This window comes from Microchirus variegatus (assembly GCF_963457635.1).
Source record: "Microchirus variegatus genome assembly, chromosome: 2".
NCBI classification, from domain to species: domain Eukaryota; kingdom Metazoa; phylum Chordata; class Actinopteri; order Pleuronectiformes; family Soleidae; genus Microchirus; species Microchirus variegatus.
The window spans coordinates 31,060,582-31,088,545 of NC_139803.1; the positions used below are offsets into that span (position 1 = coordinate 31,060,582).

Sequence of the window (27,964 nt, forward strand, 5' to 3'; positions counted from 1 at the left end):
AATACTTTGAAAATGTATCTCAAAATTGATTTTCACCAGACTTCTGGCTTTACTGATTGATTTCATTTTACTTTTGTTTTATGGTACAGGTTTCTCCCTGGTGTTTACATCATTTTACACATTGTTCTCCACGACTCAATCACCCAGTAAAACATAAAAAGGTTCAAATACTGCATCACTGATCGTGTCCTTGTCCATGGTGACAGGAATCTCAGATATTCAGTCTCCACTTCCAAGATCCACACAAACCTGAAATTTGTTCAGCCCTCAAAAGTGAGTTTTTGATTACCTTGAACAAAATAAGAGAGTGAATTTACTATTTTTGGCAGTAAATGTCACGCAATTCAAACACTCACTACAAACAAAGAGCACACTTGAGTCATCAGTGCAGTTCATTTCCTTCCTTTTCCTTTATTCCATTTAAAAACATTCATATTCTTTCCTTAAAACACAACTTTACTTTCCCTTTTTCCAACATTCCATTTCCCCGCCGTCTTTGTTTTTTATCATCTTTATCAACATTCCCTCTAACCTTCCAAGACACTTTCCAAACACACACTAAGAATGGGTACATGATTAAACATTGTGCCGCTAACTTTCCTAACATTTTATTCTGCTTTTTTAATTAATATTGTGGTTAATAGGCAAAGTGTCTAGTCTAATTCAAGACTCTGTGGTCACTCTGTGCACAGGATGGCGACTCCACGCTCATAGAAGCTGTGTGGATCCTCCTTGGTGGCGATGTCAAAGTCGACCGTGAAGATGAGGTCAGACCTGGTGAAGTTCAGGTAAACTGGCAGAGTCACCTGTGGCCAGAGAAAAGCACGACGTGAGATGAAGACATTGTTTTTCAGATTTAAGTTGTGCGTGTGTGTGTGTGTGTGTGTGAGCTCATGCTCCTACCGTGTGTCTCTTCTCATCGTTTGTCTTGATCCAGCGGAGCTGAGTGAGTGGCAGCTCGGTGGAGATGGAGGTGGACAGAGACAGCTTGTTGTTGGTGCAGGTCGCTCCCTGCAGTGTCAGACCTGAGAGAAGCAGAGATCAAATATCACAACATGGTCGAAATGTTGTCGTCGTTCAGGGCGTCTTTGAATATCTCACACGTCAGTCCAGTAATTCAGACTGTTTAGTGATAGAAGCATCTTATTTTTGAAGGAAAAGCACTTTTTTTTTTCAATGAATATAACATTAAATGAATCAGAAATACATTACATACAGACATATTCTATTTTTATTATTCTATTTATTATACATTGTTCATGTGGTAAACGACTATTCTAGCTGCAAATGTCTGGTTTTTAATGGAATATGTACATAGGTGTATAGAGGCCCATTTCTCTCCAGTGTTCTAATGGTACATTGTTTGTGCCAATCACGTTAGAAGGCTATTGGATGATAAACCCTTGAATTTGCTGGACTTCTGTATGGACTTTGGTGCGTGGGGAATGAGGCGAGTCCATTAAATCCTCATCCATGTAAAAACTCATCTGACCTTTGATGCCAAAACTGCACGCGTCCAGCGCCGTGCCCTGTGCCGTGGTGACGTTGACCTCCAGACACAGCTCCTCCAGAGACCAGCTGTTGGCCTGAGCCACATACTGACGAGTCGCAGTGATGTAGGCCTCTGGTACAAACAGGCTGCCCAGGCACACATGGATGTTCTGGTGAAGACAAGAAGACGACAGTATTATTACAGTAACTGCTTCTGCCCATTTCTTTGTTTTGAGAATGACAACCAAGCTACCTTCAGCTCCTTTGCTCCTCCACTGGCAGACGCCTGCGAGATGTTCTGCAGCTGCTTGATTCTCTCGCTGAAGTCGGCCACCCACTGGATCACCGTCATGGAGACTGGGACTGTGTAGCGACACCAGCTACGAGGGAGGATGCCTACACACGCACACATTCACCACAGTTAGTCACTCTACGTCTGCTCAGTGACGACTTCTAGCTCTCTGATCTGAGCGGAAACAGGAGTTTAACCTTTGACGAGGTCGCTGATGAGCGTGCGCAGGTAGTTGGTCTGCTTCTTCTTGCCCTCGCACACGTGTACAACGTCGGACAGATTCTGACGCACCTCCTGCAGCATCTTGCCGCCCATCTTCACCTCACGCTCAAAGAACCTGAACAGTGGGTCCTGAAGAAGACATGACATCATCACACTGGAGAAGCTCAACAAACGTCTGTTTTTGTGTTCTTGAATTGAATTAAGCATGGATGATATAGAAGCTGTTGAACAGCTGTTCCCCACAGATGCTGTTCGTCCTGAAATCAAGCGCCCTCCCACTTCTTCCTGTCGTTACCTTGATGTTCTCGACCGTGCGTTTAAGCGGATTGACCGTCTGCGGCATGAGCTGCAACCAGTTGCACGCGGTGGTGTGGAGGATCCGCATCCAGGCCGGCTGAGCATCAGAGGTGGACGCGGCACGCTCCTTCTTCTCCGTCTCGTACGCCAGGTCGTCCTCATCCTCCAGCATCTGCATTTTCAGCATCTTACCCATCATGTCAGTGCCTGCGCAGCCCGGCAGGTGGGAGGGAGGGAGGCAGGTGGTGGTGAGGTGGGCAAAACAAGGCAATGGTGGGAAGGTAGGGAGGAAAAGAAAAATCACATATAGTTTAAATAAAGGTTTTTTTTTGAAAACAGAGAAAGGAGGACGACAACACTGGGGAGAACAAAAGAAAGGGGCAGCATTTCAAACTAAAGTAGTCAAGTAAAACTGCACATTCCTGACCGCACCTGTAAAAGAAATGGATCGAACAAATGAAGGGACGACCAAAGGGATATAGTGTGTGTGTGTGGGGGGGGGGGAGATGGGGGGTTGTTGGTGAAATCAATCTTGCAAAACAAGGAAGGGAGGATGTCATGAGGAGTGAAGGGGGAAAGGTTTTGGCTCCTAATCTGAGGGAGGGGGGTGGGGAGAGTCTTTTAGCAAAGCGACATGATGGTCTGTGAAATACAACTGCTGGAGGGTGAGGACACACACAAACACACACACACACCTAACCTTTGGGTAGAGCACCTTTCAAAGCTATAAACAACAGCTACGGCTAAATCCATTCCATATGAGTTTTAAGTTTTAAGATAAAATATTCAGCTCCATATCAGAGTAATCTGCATATACAGTTTTTGCCTGTCAAGACTAAAATGCATTACTGGGAGTTTTCAAACTGAAAACAGACCCAGCAGCATTTAAAAAACAACAACTCCTGATTGCAGACGTCACCTTCACTAAACTGCGGAACTTCAACATACAACTAACAAGAGCTGATGAGAAGGTCAGAGATCAGCTGCCACACACACACACACACAATGTTCTGCCCAAAGCAGATGCAATCACATGAGATCCTGACCGCGTTGTCGCATGAGGAAACACTGTCAAAGTAAAACGTTAAAGACACTAGGACAGAGAGAAAGAAAGAGATTAATGGTAAATAAATGACATGTGAACAGAATGAGAATGAGTTCCATTTGCTGTGATGATGACTAGGTGATCAGTCGTGGCGTACCCTGAGTGGTGAGCAGGACCTTCTCTGCATTGCTAGGCAACCCGAGCCAGGATGGAGTTTGAGTGTCGGGAAGCATCTCCACCCAGTGCATGAACTCCTCACGCCTGTAAAAAACAACAGGAAAGACTTTCAGTATTAGACACAGTAGAAGCAGTGGAAACTGTAACAAAGGCAGAAAGCAGTCACCACCGACCGAATGCCATCGGGCATCTTTATGTCCTTATGTCCGTCGACCTTGAGAGCCAGCTTGAACTCGCTGTCGAAGCTGCGCTTTGTGAAGATGCGGTCGAGGAAGGTGTTGAGCAGACGCTGGTCAAACTCGTTGTCGATGCGGCCGCCGTAGATGGACTGAGCCATGAGGGTTTTCAAGGCGGCCCAGGGAATCTTGTCCGGTGCAATGTTCTGACGACCCTGTGGTGAGCATGTGTGAGGTGGTTGTCAAATGTATTTCTACAGTGTTTTATTTGTTTGTTCTTCGGTCTATTAGGTCACACGTTTGTATGTTTTATTTGTTTTATTTATTTATCTCTGATGTACAGCACTTTGTTTCAGCTGTTGTTTTTAAAGTGCTTTATAAATATAGTTTGATTGGATTGGAAATGTTGACCTCAAATCAAATCAAATTAAATAAACGTTATTGTCCAAACCTTGGCAGTGTCGTCCAGCCAAGTGTCAACGGTGTCGCAGGCCGAACGCAGGTCAGACTCTCCAAACTCGTATTTCTTGGACCATCCCAGAGGTGCATATCGCAGACGCTCCTGAATGACTGCGTGGAACCACGCCAACAGGAAGTAGAGGCGGGCGCGCTCGTTGGGAGCCTGTGGGAGCACACACAAAAACAACATTTAGACAACCTGCAGGCAGTCAATGATTCAACTTGTGAGTTGTTCACTAGAAATGTTATGTTCTTATTTTTTAAGGAAAAAAATTTATATAACTAAACTAATTAATTAACTAAACAAACTAATTAAATGAATCAGAAATACCCTCGATACATTGTCTAGGTGACCCCAAACTTTTGAATGGTAGTGTATGTTGGTGAAATGATTTCAGGTCACCTTGCACATGCGAGCCACAGGGATGCTGCTGAAGGTCCTGAGCATGTTGGCTTTGACACCAGGAGGAGGCTCAAACACAAAGATTCTGCCGGCACGAAGCAGATTGACTGGAACCTGAAGTGGAAAAGGTCATTGAGTTTAAAAGTTAAACGGTGAAAATGTCTTCATGAGTGATGGGATTTACCTTAGGGTTGATCTCCATTGTCAGAAAAAGCCTGAAGCTAGCGTGAGGCTGCATGGAGTGCAGCTTCTTCTCCAGCTGCATCAGCCAAGCGGGGGCGAGATGGACGTTCTCCAACATCACCCACCTGCAGCATGGACACAGTCAGGAGAGATTGTACAAGAAAACAAAAGCACACAGTCATAGCCACAAATGCACATCAGAAGATTTACTTGCCTTCCAGACTTGACAGCAGTGTTGATGTCTCTGTCAGCTTTATTGAATCCCTCAGCAGAACCTGTGGAGGAACATTTACAACATCCTCATCAGTCGTGTATCTTATCTTACGCTTTAAGCGACAACATGAGGTTCTGATCTCTTACCGATAGAGATGGAAGTGATTTGCTTGTTCTCTTCAGCAGCCAGATCTCTGACCAGACCGCTGGCATCGTACCCCGGCACAGAGCACATCAGCACCGGTGTGCTGGGCTTCACCTACACACACACAGAAAAACAGCAACACTTTCAACTGCCTGATGATGACAAAGACTACGGCTCTGATGATTACAAAGAGAATATTCAACTCTACCTCGCTGTCGACAATGTTAGCCAGGTCCAGAGGCTGCTCGATGATGTTCATGAACGTCTCGCCGAGCACCTTTGACACGAAGATCTGCGACATGGCCAACAGACGGTCGGGGTGGAAGGCGTGAATGAGCAACAGCTGATGCACCGCCTGGCCAATAGGAGCTGAGCAGGAACAGAAGTCAATCAACCTGCACACACCTTTCCAAAATAAAATGAATCCATTGTAAAGACTCACTTGACTGCTTTTCCTCTGACCACAGATAAGGAACAGCCAGTTCTGGACTGTTGCTCTCAATCCACATGAAGAATTGCTGAAAAAATAAAACAATGATAAGTAAAATGACAGATTCTCTCTCTCTGACTCTGTGCCAACAGCGTCCGTCAATACTCACTTCATCAGCCTCAACTTTGTCCACCAAGTCTCTGAAAGCCGGCAGGCGGCTGAGGCGAACCATAGCCTCACACTGGTCAGAGGTCAGACCCTTCACTTTGGGCAGTGACATGCCAGTCAGAACAATCTCTTTGCTGCGCAGGAAGTGCTGGAACTCTGCATCATACGAGGGTTCACTGGAAATAAAGGAGGGATTTGAATGCATCATGTACACTACTGTTCAAAAGTTTGGGATCACTTCGAAATGTCCTTATTTTAGAAGGAAAAGCACTTTTTTTCAAATGTCTGGTTTTTAATGGAATATGTACATAGGTGTATAGAGGCCCATTTCTCTCCAGTGTTCTAATGGTACATTGTTTGCTAATCGCGTTAGAAGGCTATTGGATGATCAAGAAAACCCTTGACAACCCTTGTGCAATTATGTTAGCACAGCTGAAAACAGTTTTGCTGGCTCTTTGATGAAAGCAAAGTTTGAATAAAAATCATTATTTCTAATCTTGCCAATATTTTCTATTCATTTTGCAACTCTGTTGATGAATAAAAGTCTGACTTTTAATGGAAAACACAACAATTCTATAGGTGACAACAAACTTAACGGTAGTGTTTCATTTAAAAGTACAGCTTTAAAACGAGTTAGAAAGAGTCTTACGTGGCGATGCCCTTCAGACTGATCTTGGCCAGCAGCATTGCAAATGTGATGTGGTCCTGGTGCAGCATACCTCTGGCTACCCTGTTAAACGCCACCTACGTTTAAGAAAACACAGGAATATTGTTATTATCTTATTCATAGAAAGAAGAAAAAAATAGTTCCTTTCTTGTTTTAAACCTCAGATTCAAACCTGGAAGAGGTCCTTTGTGATGATGGCGAGTCTCTGCGTGTGGTCGCTGATGCCCTTGAGGTTGGGGTTCTCGTACAGCACGGTGTGGTATGTGTCCAGGAAAAAGTGGAGTGAGTACTGGTACAGGAAGTGCATCTGGAAGCACAGGAACACGTTTGTTGAGCAGTGTAAGATTTAAGGAGGAATGAGGTGACAGGAAGTGAGATGGACTCAGACCTGGTTGAGAGACTCCATGGTGAAGTAGATGCTGCTGCAGGCAGAAGACAGGGACAGATACTGCTGTGACACGGCCTCCACCTCAGCCATGATGATGTCCGTCTCCTCCACCTTCCGGGTCACCTCGGCTGCCTCCTTCTTTAAGTTCTCCAGCGTGGTGATGATCGTGTCGTCGTCAAGGATGCGGCCCTTGACCTCGTTGAGGGCTTGCAGCAGCGATTTCTCCAGCTGACGCAGACGCAGCTGGAACTCACCTAAAAGAAAAGAAAGCGGAGAGTCAGTGATGTCTGGATGAGCGCGGATCCAATGCGATTTTATTGTGTTCTGCCATTGTGTGTCTCACCTTGCAGTTTGAGAAGGTCAGAGCGTTTCTCATCCACGTCAGGTCTCTCAGCCTTGAGGACTTCGTTGAGACACTGGCTCTGCAGGCTGCTGCGCGTCACAGTGAAGTTGACAAAGGTCACACGCGAACACAAATCTGGCGGGAACTCCACCTGCGTACACAGGAAACAGCGTTTTTAAAAACAAAGCTCCTTACAACATCTAGAGAGGAAACACAAAAGATTATCCACTCACGGTTGGGTCTCGTGTGGAGAGGAAGATGACAAACGAAGGTGACAGATCGATGTCCTGGTCTCCGAGGGTAATGAGGACACGTCCTCCAGTCCTGCGGACCTCTCTGTTCAGCACCGGGTTGAGGATCGGGTCGTAACTTTCTACATCCTACAAGGCAAAAACAAAAACAAACAAAACAAATCCATGTATGAAGAATAAAAAATTGCGAAAGAATGTGAAAACTAAGTGTGAAGTCGCTGTTCTCACCTGGACCAGCAGGGGGTTTCCAAATCGCAAAGCACTCTCCAGGTTCTTCCTGAAGGCGTCGTCCAAGAAACTGGTTCTGGTGATCTTGCGTTCTTTGTACTCGTTCATGATGAACTCTGTGGCTTGGCCTGATGGGTCGATGATGAGTGGGTACCTAGAGAAGGGGCAAAGGTATTTAAAATCTATCCAAGTATAATAACAATAATACTACAATGGCAGAAAATAAAGATACCAACCTGTTGAACCTCTTGAGCATGATGGCGTTCTCAGTGCACAGGTCATCAGCTGGGAGGGAGTTGGCTTGCCAGCGCAGCCTCTCGTCAGCATTGGACAGATACTCAGTTCTGGCAATATCAGTGCGGAACTGTGGGAGAAACCGACATCAGATGACATATGAGGGATTGTTTAAGGTCAGGAGTCGACGTTGCTGCGTTTATAAAGCTTTAAATACCAGAATGTTGGCCTGCTGCAAGTGGTGAGACCAAGTGGTGAACAGGTTCTGTCTCATCTGCTGGTCAAAGTAGCCAGCGTAGGTGATGAACGCCGCCGAGAGCAAACAGTCTCCGGCGATGGTGGACATCTGGTTCTTGAAGGTCTCACTGGTCTTCTCCCAGCGTTCCCTTTCAGCCGAGAGACTCTTCAGCAGAGCTGTGCTGCGATTCACCTGTGAGGAGAGGCCAAAGGTTCAGGAAAATGCTGCAAATAAACCACGTTGATGAAGCATGACCGAAGCTCACCTTAGCCTCAACTGCAGCCAGGTCGGCCTTGATAGCCTGGGCCTCTGAGATGAGGATGGCGTACTCTTCCTTGTAGCGAGCGATGCTGGCCTCCAGTTCTCTGATCATGTGCTCCACCTCCTCTGCCTTCGTCTTGTTGTCCTTGGCGTCGTCCTCAAGCTTCTGCAGCTCGTTGCGCAGAGGCTCCACGCGCTTCAGCATATCAGCGTAATTCAGCTACGGGAGCAGAAGATCATGTATTGGTCATATTTATGTATATATGTTTATGTAGATATGTCGCACAGTTTTCTCTCTTTCACATGAATTAGGATTTCTTACCTGAGCAATCGCCCATTTCACCATAGGCCCACAGGCCAGAGAGGCTCTGTTGATCTGTTCGTAGTTGTAGCCAGGGTTGGAGAGATAATTCTTCTTCATCTTCTCACGGATGGAGTCACTGGAAAAACATAGAAATAGTATATAATTATAAGTATTAAGTATAATAAAAAAAAAAAAAACAAGAAAAGAAAATGTATCACAAATCAACATAAATCATGTTTGGGCGGAGCCATTTTAATTTATCTTGTTTGGGTGAAATATCTACACACATTACTGTGAGAATCACAAGAATGACCAGTTTCAGTGAAGGTACCATCGGTTTCTATTCTGATTCAACAACAATTTTAATCAGTTTGGCTAAAAATCATCATATGTGCCACTTGATTGAGACACTGATTGAATATTATCTGGTGCGTCCATTCGATAAAGACTGAAGCGACGCTTTGACACGGGTACCTCATTTCCTCAGAGGAATAGTTGACTATGCTGCTGATGAAATTGTCCCTGATAATAACTTGTCTGATTTTTTTCCAGTCATTGGTTTCCTCGCCCAGCAAAAGGCAAATGGACTCCAGGGCCAGTTTGACCGCGGCTGGCGGGTTGGTCATAGCCCGCACTTCTACTAGGTGCTGCCGCTTAATAGAGTTCACCGCTAGTGAGGTAGGGAGGGAAAATGAAGATCAACAGAAAAGGGAGGAGAGTTTATGGCAAGAAGAGATTGAGGGGGAATTAAAGACAGGAAAAAGAAAGCGACAAAGAGGGAGAGGGCGCTCTTTAGTCAACACAGTTGCATGATGCATTTTCTCTCATTTCACCTGATCTCCTCAGCAGAGAAGTTCACAATAGTGGGGATGAAATTCTCCCTCATGATGATGGATCTGATCTGCTTCCAGTCAGTCGTGCTCTCGCCAAGGAGCAAGCAGATGGACTCCAGGGCCAGCTTCACTGCTGCAGGCGGATTGGCCATGGAACGCACCTCCACCAGGTGCTGCTTCTTAATGGACTTAACGGCTATGATTATGATAAGGAAGGCCAGTGATGGAAGGGGTGTTGCAAGCAGAGATCAATTTGTTAACAAGAATCCACCGGACCAGACAGTGATGTAATATTATGGTAACACTTTACATTAGGGAACATATATACACCATTAACTAGGTGCTTACTAACATGCATACATGTAGCATACTAGCACTTTATTAGTAAATATTAAGCAAGTATTAACATCTTTTGTAGGAGAAATCTTAATTTGTGTCGTAATGGAAGTAGAATAAGGTTATGTAGATGCTTCATGATTACTAATAAAGGGCTAGTATGCTACTTATATATGTTAAATAAGCACCTAGTTAATGGTGAATATATGTTCCCTAATCTAAAGTGCTACCAATATTTCATATTTTAACAGCACAAGAGTTAGTTTAGTTCTACATTTTTATAAACAAGCCATGCTTAAGTGACTTATCAATTACAAGGAAACACAATACTGTACCATTCTGAGCCTCAATGACAGCAGGCTCCACCTGGTCCAGGTCCTCCTCCACTCTCAGCTTTTTGTCCTTGATCCCCTCTTGCTGCTTGTACACAGCTTCCTGGATCTCCTGGCTCATCACCTGGAATCACAGTGATAAGAGTACATACATCAATATATTAACCAATACAAAGCTAAAGATAATATAAAACAAGTTCTAATTTATCAGCCGTTGTAATGACATTACCTTTTTCTTCTCAGCTTCTTGTTGGTCTTTGACCATTTTCTTCAGCTTGTCATTGGCAGCAGCGTTCTTCGCCTCCAGCTCCTGGCTCTTGATCCTCAAGTCACGGCGAAGCTCTTCCACCTTGTTGAGGAGACGTATGAACAATCAGGAAGTTACACCCTTCTGTTTTGTGAGGACAAACATAATAAGTGGAATATACTCAGACAAGATGGTCTCACCTGATCGACAGTCTCCTTGATCTTGCGGAGGCCGACGTTGAGGTGCATCTGCTGCTCCTCCAACTCACTGCGCTTCTCGTTGAACAGGTTGGCGTACTGGTTGATGAAGTCGAGATAGTGGCGAGGGGTGATGGCCACGGTGTGACCACCGCGCTTGGCTAGACGGTTGTTGGCCTGGGTAAGGGTTGAAAACTAATATTAGGTACATGTATATAAGGCGTGCATTAACCACAACAACCATGACTCAGTGCCCTGACCTGGTGGAGTGTCTGATGCACAAACACGCAGCCATTTACGATAGCCTCGCGATGGGATGGTGGCTGGGGCAGTTTGTCGTAGACGATGGGCATGTAGTCTGGAACTTTGTAGTTTGGTTTCTCCAAATCCATCTTGCTTGTGAACTCCTTGCCCACCTGATACAGAGCCTCTGTGGACCAGTCTCCAAACCAGTTCAGCACACACCTGGGGACAGAGGAGCAGTGTTTTCATTTCAACAGGAACTCCACAACGCCCTGCATTTCTTTGACGCCACAGATAATAATAATAATAATGATAATAATAATGATAATAATAATAATAATAATAATAATAATAATAATAATAATAATAATATGTACCTGTTGAAAAGGGCGGGGGAGGTGGCAGCTCTGTCCTTCAGGCCTTCTGATGAGGGATTCATGGTGAAAACCACATGAAGGTTTCTGATCACCTGACTGGTGAACCACTTGTACAGCTCTTCGTGTGTGTCGAGCATCAGGCCCTCTTTCTGGGCTCCTTCCTTACACTGGGTCATCAGAGTGGCGTACTCATCACCCTCAAACAGGCCAGGAACCTACAAACGACAAAAAGATTAGAGAACATGAAACGTACCTGTACACAACCCAAACACGATATAATTATAGAGAGCAAGTTTGTCTAGTTACCTCTCCATTAGCCAGCAATGTGTTCATTCTCTCAAGGAAACCAGAATCCAGCACATTGGACTCATCCATAATAAAGGCGATCTTCTCATTCTTGCAGCCTGAGCGACGCAGCACCGTACGCAGGTCCTCATCAAAGTCCTCTCCCGTGTATTTCCTGTGCACCTGAAAACACACACAAACACAGATGCAAGTACTGCATAGAGGTCGGCAAACAGTGACTTTAATCTCCTTTACACGCGTAGACCAACCTTGATCTGGTAAACGCTAAGTCCATTCATCCAGGCCACGAAACGAGACAGCGTGGTCTTCCCTGCTCCGCTCACACCGATTAACAGCAGATGGCCCTGAGGCTGACGGAAAATTCTACAGAAGAACATCGCCTTTAAATACTTGCTCAACAGATTAGAAAAATATATTTATCAAACTGTGGGCCAAATGGATAAGATATGTTCATCTTGAACAAACAGATGCTCTGAATGGATGACCCTATAATGCTGTTTTATGCTTCATTTTTGAATGTTTTAATTGGACTAACGACGAGTTTATATCGTTCATTTTACTTCAAATCTCCCTGCTAGACATTTCTTTATTTGGTCTTTTATATACGTCTAGCTTTCCCAAATTGGGAAGTTCTCAAACTTAATTTGACTTGTATTTTGACTGTATTTTGTTTCTTAAAAGAATAAAATAAATTCAATCGTGAGCAGCGGAAGTACCATTGTAGGTTATCTGAGTGAAAGTAAACACTGTATTAAAATGCTCTCACAAAACAAAAACACTTGCTCATAGATTAAATTAAATTGCTTCAAATTAAATGTTAACTTTTGTAAAGTCTGAGTCAAAATTGGCCAGTGAGACCTAACTATCCAGGGCTTAGAATCCATACTGATCCTCCATGAGATCCTTTAACCTGTTATGGTAGAACAGTTGGCAAGAAAATGTTTTAAATCAGAGGCAGTACTGAGCAACAAAGAGGATTTTACATACCGGTCGATCCTCAGGACGTGGTCAAGCACCTCGTTGAAGAGAACCAGGGGGACATCCAACTCCTCTTCATAAAAGACCTTGAGACGGGCTTTCACGTAGTCCCTCAGCTCCTCCTGTTCCACTGGGATGTAGTCCTGAACGCACAGACGTGAAACTCAGCACAGAACATTACACTATCAAAGCAGCAAAGACAAGAAATCTCTGTTTTACCTTGGAGAGCCAGTTGCTGTAGAGGATCGGCCTGGTGAGACCCTTCTCCTTATCAATGTTGGGGAAGTGTTTGAGCGCAACCATGTCAATGTTTTCATCTGTCCACCTTCTCTCTTCATCATCAACCAGCCTGGAAAAGAGCAAGAGACCGCTCGTGTTAAATTGTCAAAGAAAATGACACCGCACACTGTGTGAGTAATAACCACCAACACTCACCTGTCCTGGAAGAGGCGGAGAGCCTCGTGGGCCCAGATTCTGATGAGGCCTTCGACGGGCAGAGTTTCCAGAGGCCGCAGGGCCTCAAAGATTCCTCTCACCCAGCGTGTCATCTCTCTGGGAGAGTAGATGTAGTGGGGTTGTGTGTCCTGAGTGAAACGCTCCTGAGGGGTGAAAGGAAAGGAAAATAAAATAGACAAAGTCATCTTTTTTCATACTTTGCATGTTCAAATTGCACGTTCCATCGCTTCATCACCTGAGACATGATGTAGAACTCGACCATAGCAGCGGTTAGAGGCTCGGCGTAGGTCCGCAGAGAGGGAATGAGACGCAGCATGGCACGGTTGAAGGTTCCGTAAATCTGGGTGAGAGAGGCTTGACCAGGATAGTCCACGTAGACGACAGGAACGTGACGCAGGAACCTAAAAAGAACATCACACAATAAATATTTGTCATACGAGAAAGAAGAAGGAATTGGGTTGAGTTGCAATGAAAATAATTCTTGATCACTGTACCTGTGTGAGAGAGGCTTTCTGCCAGGGTCAGTGGGAGGATTACAGGCACCAACAAACTGGATCCTCTCCAGTTTGACCCATGTCTGGTCTGAGGTGCGATAGAAACCTCCATGTTCCACCATCTGTGAAGGAACAACAAATATTACATACAAGAACAACATGAACATTGAGTTTGTGGAAAAGGCTTCTAACAGGTAAGTATCTGACCTGTCTGAGGAAAGAGATGACTCTCTGTGTGCCATATTTGTCCATGTCGGGCAGATTGATCTCATCGCAGAACAACACCAGCCACTTGCCGAGCTGGACGGGGGCAAGGACCACGCCGTTAGGGGTACGACGGTACTCGCAGTAGTGATCAAAGGTCTTGAGCAGCAGCTCTGGGGTGGTGGCACTGGAGAAGTTCAGACCAACGACCTGGTGCAGAGGAGACAGAAATGACAAAATATCATTTCACATTTCATTCAAAATGTACACTATTCACGCTGTATATACACTGTTCAAAAGTTTGGGGTCACCTATACAATTTTTGCTGTGTTTTCCATTAAAAGTCACACTTTTGTTCATCAAAAGAGTTACAAAATGAATAGAAAATATAGTCAAGACATTGACAAGATTAGAAATAATGATTTTTATTCAAAATAATAATTTTGATTTCGCCAAAGAACCAGCAAAACTGTTTTCAGCTGTGCTAACATAATTGCACAAGGGTTTTCTAATAATCCATTAGCCTTCTAACGGAATTAGAAAACACAATGTACCATTAGAACACTGAAGAGAAATGGGCCTCTAAACACCTATGTACATATTCCATTAAAAAGCAGACGTTTGCAGCTAGAATAGTCGTTTACGACATTGACAATGTATAGAGTGTAGTGATTCATTTAATGTTATATTAATTGAAAAAAAGTGATTTTCCTTCAAAAAGAACATTTATAAGTGACCCCCAAAACTGAGTACATAAAAAGATTTCTGAAAGGTCTCTTACCTCCATATCAGGCAGGGCCCTGAGTGCACTGAACAGAGTCATGGTCTTTCCAGAGCCAGGAGGTCCACACAGCACCAGTGGTTTGTGCTCTGCGAGCCACGTGTAGAGCAAAGCCTCATGGCGGACGGTGTCCAGAGTGGGAACCACGACATCTGGCGAGGCCACCTTGTGGGTCTCCACCTCAATCTGGGGCACCTTGCCCTGCCAGGACTGCCATTCACCTGAGATGCACACCTGGATGGAGGGAATCAAGTTTAGTTTGACTCTTTGACTTTCTAACACATACGTATATTTATTTGTGTGTAACACAAAGTTGTACCTCGTAGTCAATGATGGGAACATTGGGAGCAGACGGGAGGGGCACGGTGGTGATGCGACGGATGTATTCTCCGAGCTCTGCTCTCATTTTCAGGCGTCCGTCACCAGAAAAGGACCACAACACGGCATAGATGAGATACCTCTGTAGGAAGAAAATCGATGGTAAGAAAATAGAGAAAAAAGACTTTCAGTACATCAAGAGCAGAAGACGGCATTTTACCTGCATGTATCTTTCTAGCTGATCGATGGGCATGGGGAAATCAGGGTGGTTGTTGTTGTAAAGAGCCACGTTGCGGCAGGCCTGGTGTAGCATGGAGCACAGGGAACCCAGGCAGCGCAGACGGGTGAAGTCCATGATGTGCTCCATCTTAGAGGCGTGCTCTAAAGCCTTGATGACCAGGCCTGTGGAGGTGAAGTACGGCTGCAGGATGGACGCAACATCGCGCTGGATCTAAGGCGAGACAAAGAAGGGCAGCAATGAGGAAAATATTTGTCAGGACAATTTGTGTTTGTTTTATTGAATATAATTTTCTTCCTCATACCTGCAGCATCGGTGACGACGTCTCCTCCTCGTCCTCTGTGCCCTTCCTCTTGCGCTGTGCTTCGTCCTCTCCCTCGTCCAATGGGATGCTGCGAATGCGAGCCAGGAAGTTGTTGAAGATCATGTCAGTGCTGAGGACGTCCTCGCTGAACCAGACCATGCCACAGCGAGACACGGTGGCCAGCGTGGCGTACTTCAGGTCCTGCACTTCGAACATCACACGCACCTGTGGAGCAAGCGCGATAACACGGAGTAAATAACAAGCACTCACCCAGCGATACAGACTCAATTTAAGTGTGTGTGTGTGTTTACATTTGGTGGTAGACTGAGACGCTCTCCGTTTGGCAGAGTCAGCAGTTTGTTGTCATCCAGGACAGAGTTGAGATTTTCAACCCACTCTGGGTCAACATCACCGTCAAATATGATCCACTGGCGCTTCTGCAGCTCACCGCGGACATTGTCAATGATCCTGGAGTGGACAGAAAGAGCATTAGATCATCACATGGTTTGAATAGTTGAGCGTGTCACTAAATAATGCACCTGTGTGGTTCTCAAACTCACTTTCTGAGGATGTGCGTGAACAAGCCGTCAGTCCATTCCCTCGTGTTGGGGTCCAGGGTTCCGTACAGGTGATCCTTGCTGATGGCTTTGGGGTCAATGATGTAGGCCACGCCCTCGACTCCTTCCAGCCTCTCCAGAGCCTTGAGCAGCACCCTCCAAGCCAAGGTCTTTCCGCTGCCTGAAGGTCCCACCATCATCAGGCCGTGGTTGATCTGTGTGATCTGGTACAGCTGGAGCACCTGGAAGACGGAGATTAGAAAAAGTTCCTTGAATGATGCAGAATGTGACCTTCGGCATAACATTGAGTCAGCTCTGCGACCTTTTACCTTTTCCACCCACATGCTGCCAACATCATCACCGTCTCCGTAGGTGAGGTACATCTCATTGCAGACCTTCTTCAGCTCCTCCCTCAGTGCGGTCATCTCCCCTCGGTGGTACTGGACTCCAGGGAAGACGTCTGACAGCAGGCTGAAAAGCAGTGGGATGTCCTCTGCCACCAGCTTGGGAACCATGGTCTCGCACACACTCTGAATCAGGATCTAAAGTCAAAGTGACAAATTTAGTCAAAGTTCCTCACATTTGTACCTGGATTAAAGATTAACATTCCAAGTTTTGAATACCTCCTGTTCAGGAAGGTTCTCAGCGATCTCGTTCTCGTCGACGTTCTCTCCACGCTCGTGCTTCTCCCTTTTGATCTTTTGAATGCGCTCACGCTTGACGTTGCCTGCACTGATCAGCACGCTCTTCAGAGCTCGCAGACCGAAATCATAGTGACTCTGAGATGACAGCTGCTCGTCACACAGCCTGAAACAGAGGCAAGACACTGCAGTTTAGAACAGCAGCTGCAATCCTCTCAAACCTTTAACCAGACAAACATAAGTACATACTTGAAGAAGGGCACAATCTTCTTGGCGAGGATCTCGGCAGTGCGGAATCCTTGCGAGTAGAGCATGACCTGTGCGATGAGTTGGCGGTCGGGCTTGGTCATGGCCAAGCTGCGGAACAGTTTCTTCAGATTGTCGGGCAGGTTGGAGCGGCCGGCATAGCCGGGGTTCATGGTGATGAAGATGGCCATGTCTGGGCTCACCTTCACCTGCTTGTTCAAGAGTTCGGTGGTGATGGGGACACCTGGGATGGAGAAAAATGACACCTTACTAAACCTGCAGTTCTCCTCTGTACTGTGTATTTTATCTTTAAGTGTGCAGAATGGCACTTACTCCTGTCTCTGTTTGGATTGCTGTGCTCTCTCAAAGCCACCTGGATGTACTGCACTTGCTGGGAGACCGCGGACAACATTCTCTCCTCCAGACGGTTGAACTCGTCGAAGCAGCCCCAGGCTCCCACCTGACACAGACCCACGAAGATACGACCCATGGCCTAACGAGAGAGAGCGAGAGAGACGAAGTTAAATGACCAACAACCAAACAAAAACTGGCTGTAAAATTTGCTTTAAAACAAAAAGAGGGTTGTACCTGGAAGTCAAAGGTCTCATCACAGTTGAAGACCAGGACAAAACGGCCGAGCTGATGACCAAGGGCTTTCACAGACTCCGTCTTTCCAGTACCGGCAGGACCTAGATGACAAGACAATCTTACTAATCTTACTAATCTAACTGTTAATCCTCACTTTCCTGTCTGCAAGAATCTCATACCAAATGGTGACCCTCCAAGGCGAGCCTCCAGGGCCTGAGTCATGGTCAGATAGCAGCGGTCTGTCAGAGGCGTCTGGACGAGCTTGTCCTGGACTCCCAGGTACTCAAAGCCATAGTTGAACTTGGCGTTGGCCATCTGAATGGACAGCTGTTGCAGGACATCCGTCTGCTTGGGGTCAAAGTAGAAGCGCATCTGGCTGAGCCACTCAAAGGACTTGGGGTTGTCAATCTTGATCTTGATCAGAGTCCTGGTCACGTCGCGCTGGTGCACCAACTCTGTGATCTGAGGGGGAAGCAGAAGAGGGATTAACTTGAGTTTTCATCATTAGACATTCTAAATTCAATGAAGAGTTCACTCACCAAGTGCTCCAGTTTCCTCCTGCGAAGCGCGGGCTGCTCCATCAGCACGGTGTCTGCCAACACATTGAGCGTGGCCTGGACATTTGACAGCACTCCATGCATTGGCGTCATGTCCCCGCCAGCAGAGACGGTGGTCAAAGCCGACTCGATGTTCTCAGACCAGGCGATCTGGGTGGAAAGGACCACCAGCTGGGCCTGTGAAAGGATGAGTGAAGAAAAAAATATTATATATTAGAGCTGAAACGATCAATCCATTACCAATTTATTTGTCAACTATTTTGATAATCGATTAATCGGTTTGAAGCTTTTTCTTTGTTTCTTTGCTCCACACAAACAAAGAAATCATTAAAACTGAATAATTTTGCTTTGTGGACAAAACAAGACATTCGAGAACATCGTCATTTCCAGGTCTGACACACACTGATCAACATTTTTTTTTTTACATTTTCTGATATTTTCTGGACCAAAAGATTAATCGAGAAAGTTTGCAACTCTATTATATATTATATTGAAAAATGTGACTGTAAATATAGAGTAAATGTTCTCAGTGCTAACCTGGTAGCGATCGATCCAGTCAATGTACTGGCTTAAGTCCACGGCTGTGCCCTTGTTGAAGCCGATGACCTCTGTGACCGACTCGGCGAGCAGCTTGGCCAGCGTCACCCTCATCTCCTTCTCCACCAGCGTCAGCCACTCGTTGATCTTTGGGTGCTTCGTGATGGAGACTGGCGTCTTGTAGACCACCTCTTCGCCCTCACGGGAGGAGATTCCCAGCACTTCGGTGTTGTCCTCGTTCAGCAGAATGCTGGAGACGCCGGCAAACATCTTTTTGAAGTGTTTCTGCAGCTTGGCCACGTTCTTGCTGTTACCGATGATCTCGAGCAGGTCCTCATCTCCCACAAAGTAGAACCTGTGAAAAATACAATACATTAATGCATGAATCAAAAAAATTAATCCGGAAAAGTGATTTCAGAAAAGCCAAGCGAGTCTTTTAAAACTCATCTTAAAAACCCATTTTTACTCTTTGGCTTTCGACCCAGTATGAGGCGTTGGTTCTTATCTTTTTTTATAGTTTTATGTATGACCTGCTTATTTGTGTTGTTTTTAAATTTTCTCTACGGTATTTTATTGTTTGTTCTTAAGTCTATTAGGTCACACGTTTGTATGCTTCATTTGTTTTATTTATTTATCTCTGATGTACAGCAATTTGTTTGAACTGTTGTTGTTTTTAAAGTGCTTTTAATAAAGTTGGATTGGATAATAAAGTATAATGAAAAACTAAAAATCATCATACCTGGGGAATGAGGATCTCTCCCTCTCCAGGTATTCTCCAAGAGCTTTCTGGATTTTCCCCAGCAGGTCAGCAAGACGCTCCAGAGACCTCTGCACTCCTTGAATGTTCAGCACATCCATCACAAGAGGAGACTTTGTCACCTTCTTCATCAGAGCCAAGAACTCTGTGCTGATACTGCGGAATAAAGACAGAGATTACATCCATTTTTGAAGCTCATCACTTCCTATTAAATCACATTCAATGTTCAAATGTTGATTATTTACCTCTGGAATCTCTGGGTTTCGACTGGGAGCAGATGCTTGATGTCTGCACTGCCTGTGAAGATGCCTTCCAGGTAGACCCAGCGACGCTGGACATCAATCCAGACATCAAACAGAGCCATAATGCGATTCAGCTTGTCCTCCCAGCTCAGAGCGTCTTCCTCGAAGACCTGGGAGAAAGTGAACAGAAATATTAGAATATTAGTACAATTCTATACAGTTGTATCAAAGAAAAGGCTGGAATAATCCTTTACCTTGTAGTATGGAGACAACTTCATGGCAGACACGCTGTTGATGTGTTCTTTGACCTTGTTGAAGAGGTCGTCCCACCCTCGAATCAGGCGACACTTGTTCTGATAGTTGATCAGGTCCAGCTCGTACGAATTCCACACTTCGCGAATCTGAGAGCCGGCAAAAACACAATTATTGTCATTAGCTTTTACAAAAGCGAACACTTGCATCATCTATTGAGGCCCCTCCCTCTTCTTCACCTGTTTGAGGAACTCCTCCAGTGCCATCTCTCCCTGGGCGACCAGGAGAACGTCCTTCACCACCATCTCGTTCTTCTGCAGATCCACATCCCAGATCTGTCCCAGGGTCAGCTCAGACAGGACCCAGTTCACATGCAGACGCTTCATCAGCTGCTTCCAGTGGCGGTCCTTCAGAGCCTCAGATTTCAGCTCGATCACCAGCATGTTGACCTGGAGAGAGAAGAGAGAAGTTTAATTTTGTTTGTAGGAAACTGTTTCTGGTCATATATAGAAAAGAAACTGACCTTGAGGTATCCTTTAAGCAGCCTCTGGACAAACTCGTAGGAAGCATATTGCCTCAGTCTGGCTTGGAACGTTTTCAGCTGGTTCAGAAGCCCGTCCAGACTCTGACGAAGCTATAATTACAAAACACAAGAAAAATTATATACATTTTTTTTTTTTTTTTAAAGGGACAAATATAGAAAGGGAGATTTAATCATCTGAAAGTATGCAGTAATTTTTTTCTTACCTTGCGAGGCTGTACAGACACCCATGGCTGCTCCTTCATCTGGTCGATTTGCTCCCAAACCTTTGCCAGCTCAGACCACACCTCCTTCAGGTCATGCAGCTCCTCCAGCGCCACCTACAGGTCGATGCAAAGAGGGAAATTAACCCCCGCACAAAGTTTCACATGTGGACACAATTTCACCTTCAAATTGTGACTCACTCATACAGTATATGACATATAATTCTATATACCTGCACCCGCTCTTCACTGACACTGAACAGGCCAGTATCGGTGAGCTCCAGGGCCTCTTTGGCACGAGCACACTTCTCCCTCTCAACCTTCAGGCGACCAAAGTTGCCTTCGTAGATGGTCAAAGACTGAAGAGCCTCCTCTGGTCGCAGGTTTCCCTGTTCAAACAGGTCACCAGAAAGACATTGAAGACAAGTTATTTTATACAAGTAAGACAATAGTACATCATTTTTTCCAAATGTAATACAATTAAATGTCTCTTACAGCTACTGGTTTGGTCTTCTCCCAGTCATTGAGCAGGTCCGTGGTGCGGTTTTCCACGGCTTTGTCCTCCTGAACGATCTTCATTTGCAGGTTGGCCACCTGCTGCTGGATGGCAGTGTCCTTGCGCTTCATGATGTCGCTGAAGGCGCCCCATTCTCCTTCAATGTTGTCGATGTAGAGCCAAGACGGTGGGAACTGGAACCGCTGCTTCTCCAGCAGACGCTGTCCGTTGCGGAACAACTAGTGGTAGAGGAGGAGGGAGAATCTGATTAGGATTTCAGATTGTCCTGAAGTGTCCAGTTACATAAAAGGAACAAAAGATAAGGAGTACATACGTCCACGTTCTTCTCAAACTGCTTGATCTTGCGCTTCAACGTCTGGACGTACGTGATGAAGTTGACGGCATCTGAAGTGCTCGCCGTGTCCACCGAATGTTGCTCCAGGTCTTGACGGGACTTGAGGAAACAAAAAAAAAAGTAATTAGTGAAACTTATCAGTGAGAAAAAATTGCAACAAAGACAAAACTGCATTTCTACCTTGGATATCTGGGCATGGAAGTCCTGCATGTTCTGGCCAAGCATCTGTCCGAACTTGCTGAGGACTTCTTTGTGCCAGGAGTCGTACTTCAGGTTCACCTTGGACTGGACCTGTTTGTGGAGATGAAAAATCATTTAGTAAAAATCTATTGGGTATTTATTATTATTATTCAAGAAATCCACAAGTCTTTTGGAGAACTATGACCCAGATTAATGTGAATCTGCACATCTTTCAGAAATGGCTTTTTCATTACCTTGCCATAGTCAATGACCACAGGTCCAAACTCTTTCCGTGTCTCCGCGTTGTCAAACGTCCCGCGTGCTTTTCGGATTTGGACCAGCAGGGCCTGCCACTTGGTGAGATCCTCGCCCAGGCGGTTGTAGATGTTCTCTGCCTGCATGTCCCACAGGCACTGGTACTGCAGCCAGACCTGGACATGGACAAAACACAGTCTAAGTCTAAAGAGAACAAAGTGAAGAGAAGCTGCCAATTCAGCAGTAAAACTAAGACCAATGGAGCTCTTACCTTGACGTACTGCTCCACCTCACCGACAATGTCTTCCACTGCATTATAGGCCTCCTCTATGGCTGAAGGCCCATCTGGCATTCTGGTCAGAGAGTTCCTATAGAACTTCTCCTCCTCCGACAGCTCATAGTGGACACCCACCTGGTAAGGAAGGACATCATTTCTTAGATTGTGCATGTGTTTTACTTTAAATCATGGTTTTCTTCTTCCACAATGCTTTTACCTGGTATCTCTGACTCTGGATCCTGGGGAGGGAAATGATGATGTTCTTCCAGGCAAACATCTCCTGATAGAGCTTGTAGCGGCAGTCCTCGATTGGTGGATTCAGATAAATGACCTGGTTTGTAATCCTCAGCTCGTGGACAACATTCTGGGGATTTAAAAACAGGGAAGGTTTTCGGGTTTTGTATGATTATGAAATGACAAATGCTTGAAGATATATGAGGTCACGATCTGTACCTTGATCTTGGGCTCGCCTCCAGGTTTGTGGCTCACTTGTGGAGCCTCTGTGTCCATGTCCACATCGGCTCTGTCCTCCACCTGGCCACGAAGCACCTGAGTCCAGGCCTTGAGGCCAGCCTGTAGACGCACTCCCAGGACACGTTCAATCTAAGAAATTGACAAAATAAATCATTTTTCAAAGCCGTACAAAAGGATTACAATGTCTCTTCAATTATCTCATGTAGAGCTGAAACAATGAATTGATTAATCAATTATTTATCGGTAATTTAATTAAATCTAATCTCATGGCCCCAACCTCAATGTCAAGCTTGTTGACCCAGATGGGCAGGTTGGAATAGGAGTGCAGGTTCAGGTCATCCACTGCCTTCTGGACTCTGTTGAGGATGTCAGTGAAGGTCTTGTGGTCAAACATGCAAGTGTCCAGAGAGCGAACCTCAAGATCGATTTTCTCCTCAATCAGCAACAGGTCGTCCACCTGTAACCAACACAACAGTTAAAACAAGTTAGTATTTATACAGAAGGTACACAAAGAATGATAACATGGCCACACTGACCTTCTCCTGGAAGTTGAACACAGTCTCCGCGAGCCTCTGAACATAAGGATCCAGCTTGTAGGACTCCCACACCAGGGTGATCCCTTCAGTGATGAGAGCCTGAACCTCTTTCTTCAGTCCAGCCACCAGCAGTGAGATCGAAAACCTCTCCTCCACCTTCTCGCAGGTGCGCTCATAGGTACGCACGCTCTCAATCAGAGAGATGGCAAACGGGTACAGCTGGTTGGCTTGATGGGCTTTGTTGACGATGGCCAAGGGAACGCGGAAGCTCAGCCACTTGAGGTTGCGGACCTCTTTGGACAAGGTGATGATCTCGGGCAGGAAGTTGACTTTGAGCTTGAGCATGTTTCCTGTGCGTCCACGGGCACGAGAACTGTCAATGGTGAAGATCCGGCCAGAGACTCCGAGGTTACGCTGCTGCACCTAATTTAAAGTGAAAGGGATTAGTATTTACAGAATAGACTGGAGATCAGGAAATAATAAGCCTGTGATGCCAGACCTTAAACAGCAATTAGGATCTTCATACCTTGCGAGCCCAATCGTCAAATATCTCTTGAGTGTTGAGTTTAGCCCTGAAGCTATCGCCGTCCTGCTTCAGCTTTAACCCCTCCACATGATTCTCCCAGCCTTTTCCAAGAACGTCCTCCACCCTCTTCATGTATGCAGTCAGCTGACGGTCGATCTGCTTGGCCCAGATGATGGACCCAGACACAGGCGGCAGATCACGGACGTGGCTCATCTTACAGGCCTGGCTCTGAGGATACTGCACTTTAAACTTGTCGTGCAGGGACTCGATGTCATCTTTCACGCGCTGGATGAGCTGCGTTTGGTACTCACGGATGGCACCGCGGATGTGAGGGCGCACAAACAAGGCGTTAAATCGGGAGAAGATGCGAAACATCTCATTGGCGTTCTTGGCGGTTCCCAGCTGATCGCGCAGACGGGCTGTGATTCGTGTCTCCACGCGGTCGATTCGCTCGTCGTAGCGCTTCATCGCGGCTTCCCAGGCTTCCATGCCTTCCTTGGACACATCCAAGCCATCAACCTCTTTGACGTTCTCGTATGCCAGGTTGACCTCCTCGATAGCATTGGCATCGGCCGCATCAAAGAGAACTCCAGCTACCTTCATATCTTGAGGCTCAACGGTCTCTCCAGGAGCATGCTGCGGTACAGCAGACACCTGGACACATAATAAGACATTAGTCAAATGTTTATAATTAAAATATGAGATTGAGAGACCATGGATCGTCCAAAAATGTATATATTTTACCTGAGGCCTCAGCACACGGACAATGACGGCCCGCAGCTGCTCGTGCTGCCTTCTAAAACGCCTCATATGGTCCAGTCGTGACTGGAGCTTCCTGTGAGCAGGGCTGAGACGCCACACCATCTTCAAGTTCTCCTCTCTCTTTCGTTTCACGATGTCCCTCAGAAGCACCTGGAGCTTCTCATACTCGTCCTCCCAGGTCTGGAACACCTCGAAGCAAGCCACCATCACCTACACACAGAACGTGAATAAGGACAAAATTAGGACAAAATTAGGACAAAAGCAGCTAATGAAAGCACATATCTTGGACTTAAAGTGATAGTTCGGAATTTTGGACATAAGACCTATTTTCCAACTCAGCCGGTGTGATGGAGACGTCTGGAGACATTTTCAAGAAATTTCATTCAGTTCTTCTAGTTGCAGAGTTCGCTGATGCTATGGCTAGCGCAAGTCAATGATACAAGTTAGCATGGCATTAAAAACACCCGAGGCAAATCGATTGTAACGGCAGACTATCGATGTACATATCTGTGCTGATAGAATGTTTGAAATAAAACTAACCTTGCAATTCGAAGGATTTATGTCTCATACGTCATACTTCCGGCAGCGGCGGACTGATTCCGCTGCCGGAAGTATAGTGCTGAGAAAGTAGTCCCTCAAAAATTAATGCGATGCAACGTCAGTTTTGTTTCAAATATTATTCTATCTTGCGCTAGCCATAGCATCAGCGAACTTGGCAACTAGAAGAACTGAATGAAATTTCTTGAAAACGTCTCCAGACGTCTCCATCACACCGGCTGAGTTGGATAATACGTCTTATTTCCAAAATTCCGAACTATCCCTTTAATTTATGAGTGGAGAGCCAACCTTTTCAAATTCTTCATAGGCAACATGCATGAGCTTCCTGGTGCCAAGAACCTTCAGGAGCTGGGAGCTCAGGTCCCTGGAGATAGCTTCAACAAGACGCAGGGCTCTCTGGATAGGATACTTGGTGTTCCTAATCTTTTTGAGGTGAGTGAATATTGCCATCAGAGCCTGGCGGATCTTATCAAGCTCAGAGGCAGAGAGCAGGTCATTAAGAGGGAAATCCTTCATCAGAGGATTGTAGTCATTGACTGTTTCAACAGCCTGTTTCAGACCTGTGAGAGGCAGAGAAAGCAAAAGTGTTCATCGCAGTGTAAGAAACAAAGGTTTAAGGGTTTTAAAACTGCCGTTACTCACCAGTGTCAGTGTCAAAGCTGACTGTAGCATGGAAACGTTTGCCATGTTTGAGGATGTCCAGTGTGAGCAGAACCTCTGGGCTCTCTCTCTTCTCTTGGATCCGGTTCAGGGCTCTTTCCAGATTCAACCAGAAACTGATCTCCTGCAAGGCTGTGCCTGATGCAGGGTCACGATCCAGCTTCGTCACCTGACAAAAAAAAACAAAACCCAGTGGTAAATGTCAGAGAAAAATACAATTCCACATACCAACGACATGAACTGTAAAAGGATGAATTCACACCTTTTGGATCTCCCTGATCCAGCGGTTAACTCCAGACTGCAGTTGGTTCAGAAAGGTTGGATCCTCCACTTTGTCACCAAAGTCGGTGACCTTGGGCTTCTCCCCGCGCTCATAGCACTGCTTGGCGATGTTTGAGATGCTGGGGTGGATGAGCAGGCTGATCTCAGGGATCTCAATGTTCTGCTGCAGGTGGAGCAGTCCCATCTCCAGCTCAGCAATCTTCTTCTCCACTGAGGGAGCCATCTTATCCCCATCTCTACAAGGTGAAGGCAGATATTGAACATGTTTTGGGGGATTTTTTTCCACCAAAATAACAAATGAAGTCAGAAGACAAATTGTGAGAATTACCTGTCTGCCTTGCCAGACTCGCGGATATAGGACTTGAAGAACGGTGCAACAGCATTGCTGATGAAAGAGTGGAGCGTCTCGTAAGGAGAATCCTCACTCAAGGTCAGAACACGAACTTGGGTCGAGATGGGCTTGTCTGCGTCAATGACTCCTGTCCTCTTGATTAAAGCCAAGCTTCAGGGAAGAAGGAGTATTAGCATGTTGGTAAAGTAAAAGCCAAGGTAAATTTACATGCAACCACTTCTCTTTTCTGTGCTTTAAATGCATAATTTACCTGTTGGACTTGATGCCGTAGTGTATGTCAATGTTGATGTTGTAAGTGATGCACTCTTTCTCCTCCTCTCCTTCATCTCCAACGTCCTCTGTGGAAAGAACAAAAAAAACATATATATATATATATATATATATATATATATAATATCTGAACTGAACAAATACAGAATTAATGTTGTCCAGGAGACATCCAGACAAGGATTGCACTCGGCTGTGTAGAGAAGGCCTTGTTAAAGTAGGATTCTTACAGTTTTATTATTGGTCAGGCCCCACCCACTTTTGCAGTAAGGGCTTGGAGGAAAAAATAAGCATCAGCAGACACTTGCACTGTCTGCAATGCAGCAGTTATTATTAGCAGAGAAACACGAATTGTGACCGTCTCTTGCTCAGGACTGAAAAACCTAAGGCAGGGTTTCACACTCGTGATACTGGGGAGCCACTGTTCTGCATGTTTTAGGTGTTCCCTGCTCCAACACACTAGATTCAAATATATAAATACACGGGTCGTTATCAGGCTTCAGCAGAGCTTACCGACGAGGTGACCATTTGAATCAGGTGTGTTTGAGCAGAGAAATCTAAAACATGCAGGACCAGGAATAAGAAGCCCTGGCCTCACGGATCAAACTCAGCCCCGCTGGCTGATCATATGGAACAACAAGGATGTTCAGAACATGTATAAAACATTAGTTAAGGCAGGGTGCTGTGAGGCTGAGGATTAATCTTACTTGAAGCAACTGAAAACAATGTGCTCATTGGCACAAGCTGGTTCACATGATCCCACCACATGAAGGTGGCCACTGCATGACTTGTAGTTCTGACAAAGAACTCTTTATATTTTAATTAGCAATATTATCTGCTGTACAACAGTGACATCCACCATCATTTTATCTTTGAGAGTATTGAGGGTAAGTCATTCAGCTCTACACCCATTGTCATGTAGCTCCAATAAATGAAACCTTGTGATGATTCTTGCAAGTCATGTTAGCATTTAATGGCTAGTCTGGATGTCTTTCACTCCCTCCTGTTCACAATCATCAATATTATTATTAGCATAAAACTAGCCCATGACTAAGACTTCAACGCTTTGTTTTGCAGCCATTGCTAACGTTGCGTACGTAGAAAATAACTGAATTTCTCAACAAATCACCGCAACGTTCTGAACGTACCTTTAAGAGCACTTCTTTCCACCAGGATGGTGTGGACTTGAGGGTCAGCAAGGAATTTCCTCATCTGCTCCACGGCGCTCTTCTCCTCTAGGGCGGTTTCCAGTGAGGCCGGGGCCTCGCCGCCATCTTCCAGGAGAAGCGGCACCAGTTTGCGGACGTGCTTCTGCAGCACCGATGGATCAGCGACCGTCTGGACTGCGGACACCTCCATGGTGCCGGAGTTTTCCTCCGTCCCCCCGCCGTCGGACATTGTGTGAAACGGTCAACAGCGACCTTTCACAGTGGGAAATTTCACGAGAGAAAAGACCGAGAGTTCTGAGAGAAACCGCAGTGACTGCAGACACAGAGTGACTGCTGCTGTCAAAGCGCCGCACCCGTGTCTGGAGGACTTAATGTGCGCAGTGGATTGTGGGTCTTGAAGTTCGAATGACGAGTATCTCGTTGGGGTATTGTCCA

The 27,964-nt window shown here is 45.7% G+C and overlaps 1 protein-coding gene across 1 annotated transcript; it reads right to left on the reverse strand.

Moving 5' to 3' along the window:
- Positions 1 to 386: 386 nt before the first annotated feature.
- Positions 387 to 27,957, reverse strand: dync1h1 (dynein, cytoplasmic 1, heavy chain 1). The gene is made up of 78 exons (XM_083909107.1): positions 27,509 to 27,957; positions 26,344 to 26,431; positions 26,070 to 26,243; positions 25,722 to 25,977; positions 25,442 to 25,628; positions 25,088 to 25,359; positions 24,224 to 24,451; positions 23,480 to 24,133; positions 22,954 to 23,376; positions 22,695 to 22,874; positions 22,397 to 22,546; positions 22,161 to 22,307; positions 21,938 to 22,078; positions 21,666 to 21,842; positions 21,412 to 21,522; positions 21,211 to 21,330; positions 20,876 to 21,115; positions 20,614 to 20,769; positions 20,384 to 20,497; positions 20,160 to 20,270; positions 19,876 to 20,085; positions 19,639 to 19,785; positions 19,388 to 19,554; positions 19,125 to 19,298; positions 18,386 to 18,740; positions 17,831 to 18,025; positions 17,471 to 17,753; positions 17,292 to 17,392; positions 17,037 to 17,196; positions 16,707 to 16,947; positions 16,440 to 16,623; positions 16,146 to 16,358; positions 15,820 to 16,058; positions 15,571 to 15,727; positions 15,260 to 15,484; positions 14,938 to 15,168; positions 14,719 to 14,859; positions 14,400 to 14,633; positions 13,622 to 13,828; positions 13,415 to 13,536; positions 13,156 to 13,321; positions 12,900 to 13,063; positions 12,684 to 12,813; positions 12,474 to 12,607; positions 11,735 to 11,849; positions 11,487 to 11,648; positions 11,181 to 11,395; positions 10,821 to 11,025; positions 10,564 to 10,737; positions 10,346 to 10,465; positions 10,120 to 10,240; positions 9,449 to 9,644; positions 8,634 to 8,751; positions 8,316 to 8,531; positions 8,030 to 8,242; positions 7,815 to 7,942; positions 7,579 to 7,732; positions 7,333 to 7,479; positions 7,100 to 7,250; positions 6,757 to 7,010; positions 6,541 to 6,675; positions 6,351 to 6,445; positions 5,703 to 5,877; positions 5,546 to 5,621; positions 5,312 to 5,472; positions 5,106 to 5,217; positions 4,960 to 5,020; positions 4,747 to 4,870; positions 4,563 to 4,676; positions 4,152 to 4,322; positions 3,698 to 3,915; positions 3,505 to 3,608; positions 2,301 to 2,509; positions 1,981 to 2,134; positions 1,745 to 1,887; positions 1,493 to 1,661; positions 904 to 1,025; positions 387 to 806 (listed from the first exon to the last, which is right to left on the reverse strand). The coding sequence occupies exons 1-78, from the start codon at positions 27,756 to 27,758 to the stop codon at positions 678 to 680; spliced, it is 13,920 nt and encodes a 4,639-aa protein (XP_083765233.1). The 5' UTR covers positions 27,759 to 27,957; the 3' UTR covers positions 387 to 677.
- Positions 27,958 to 27,964: the final 7 nt, after the last annotated feature.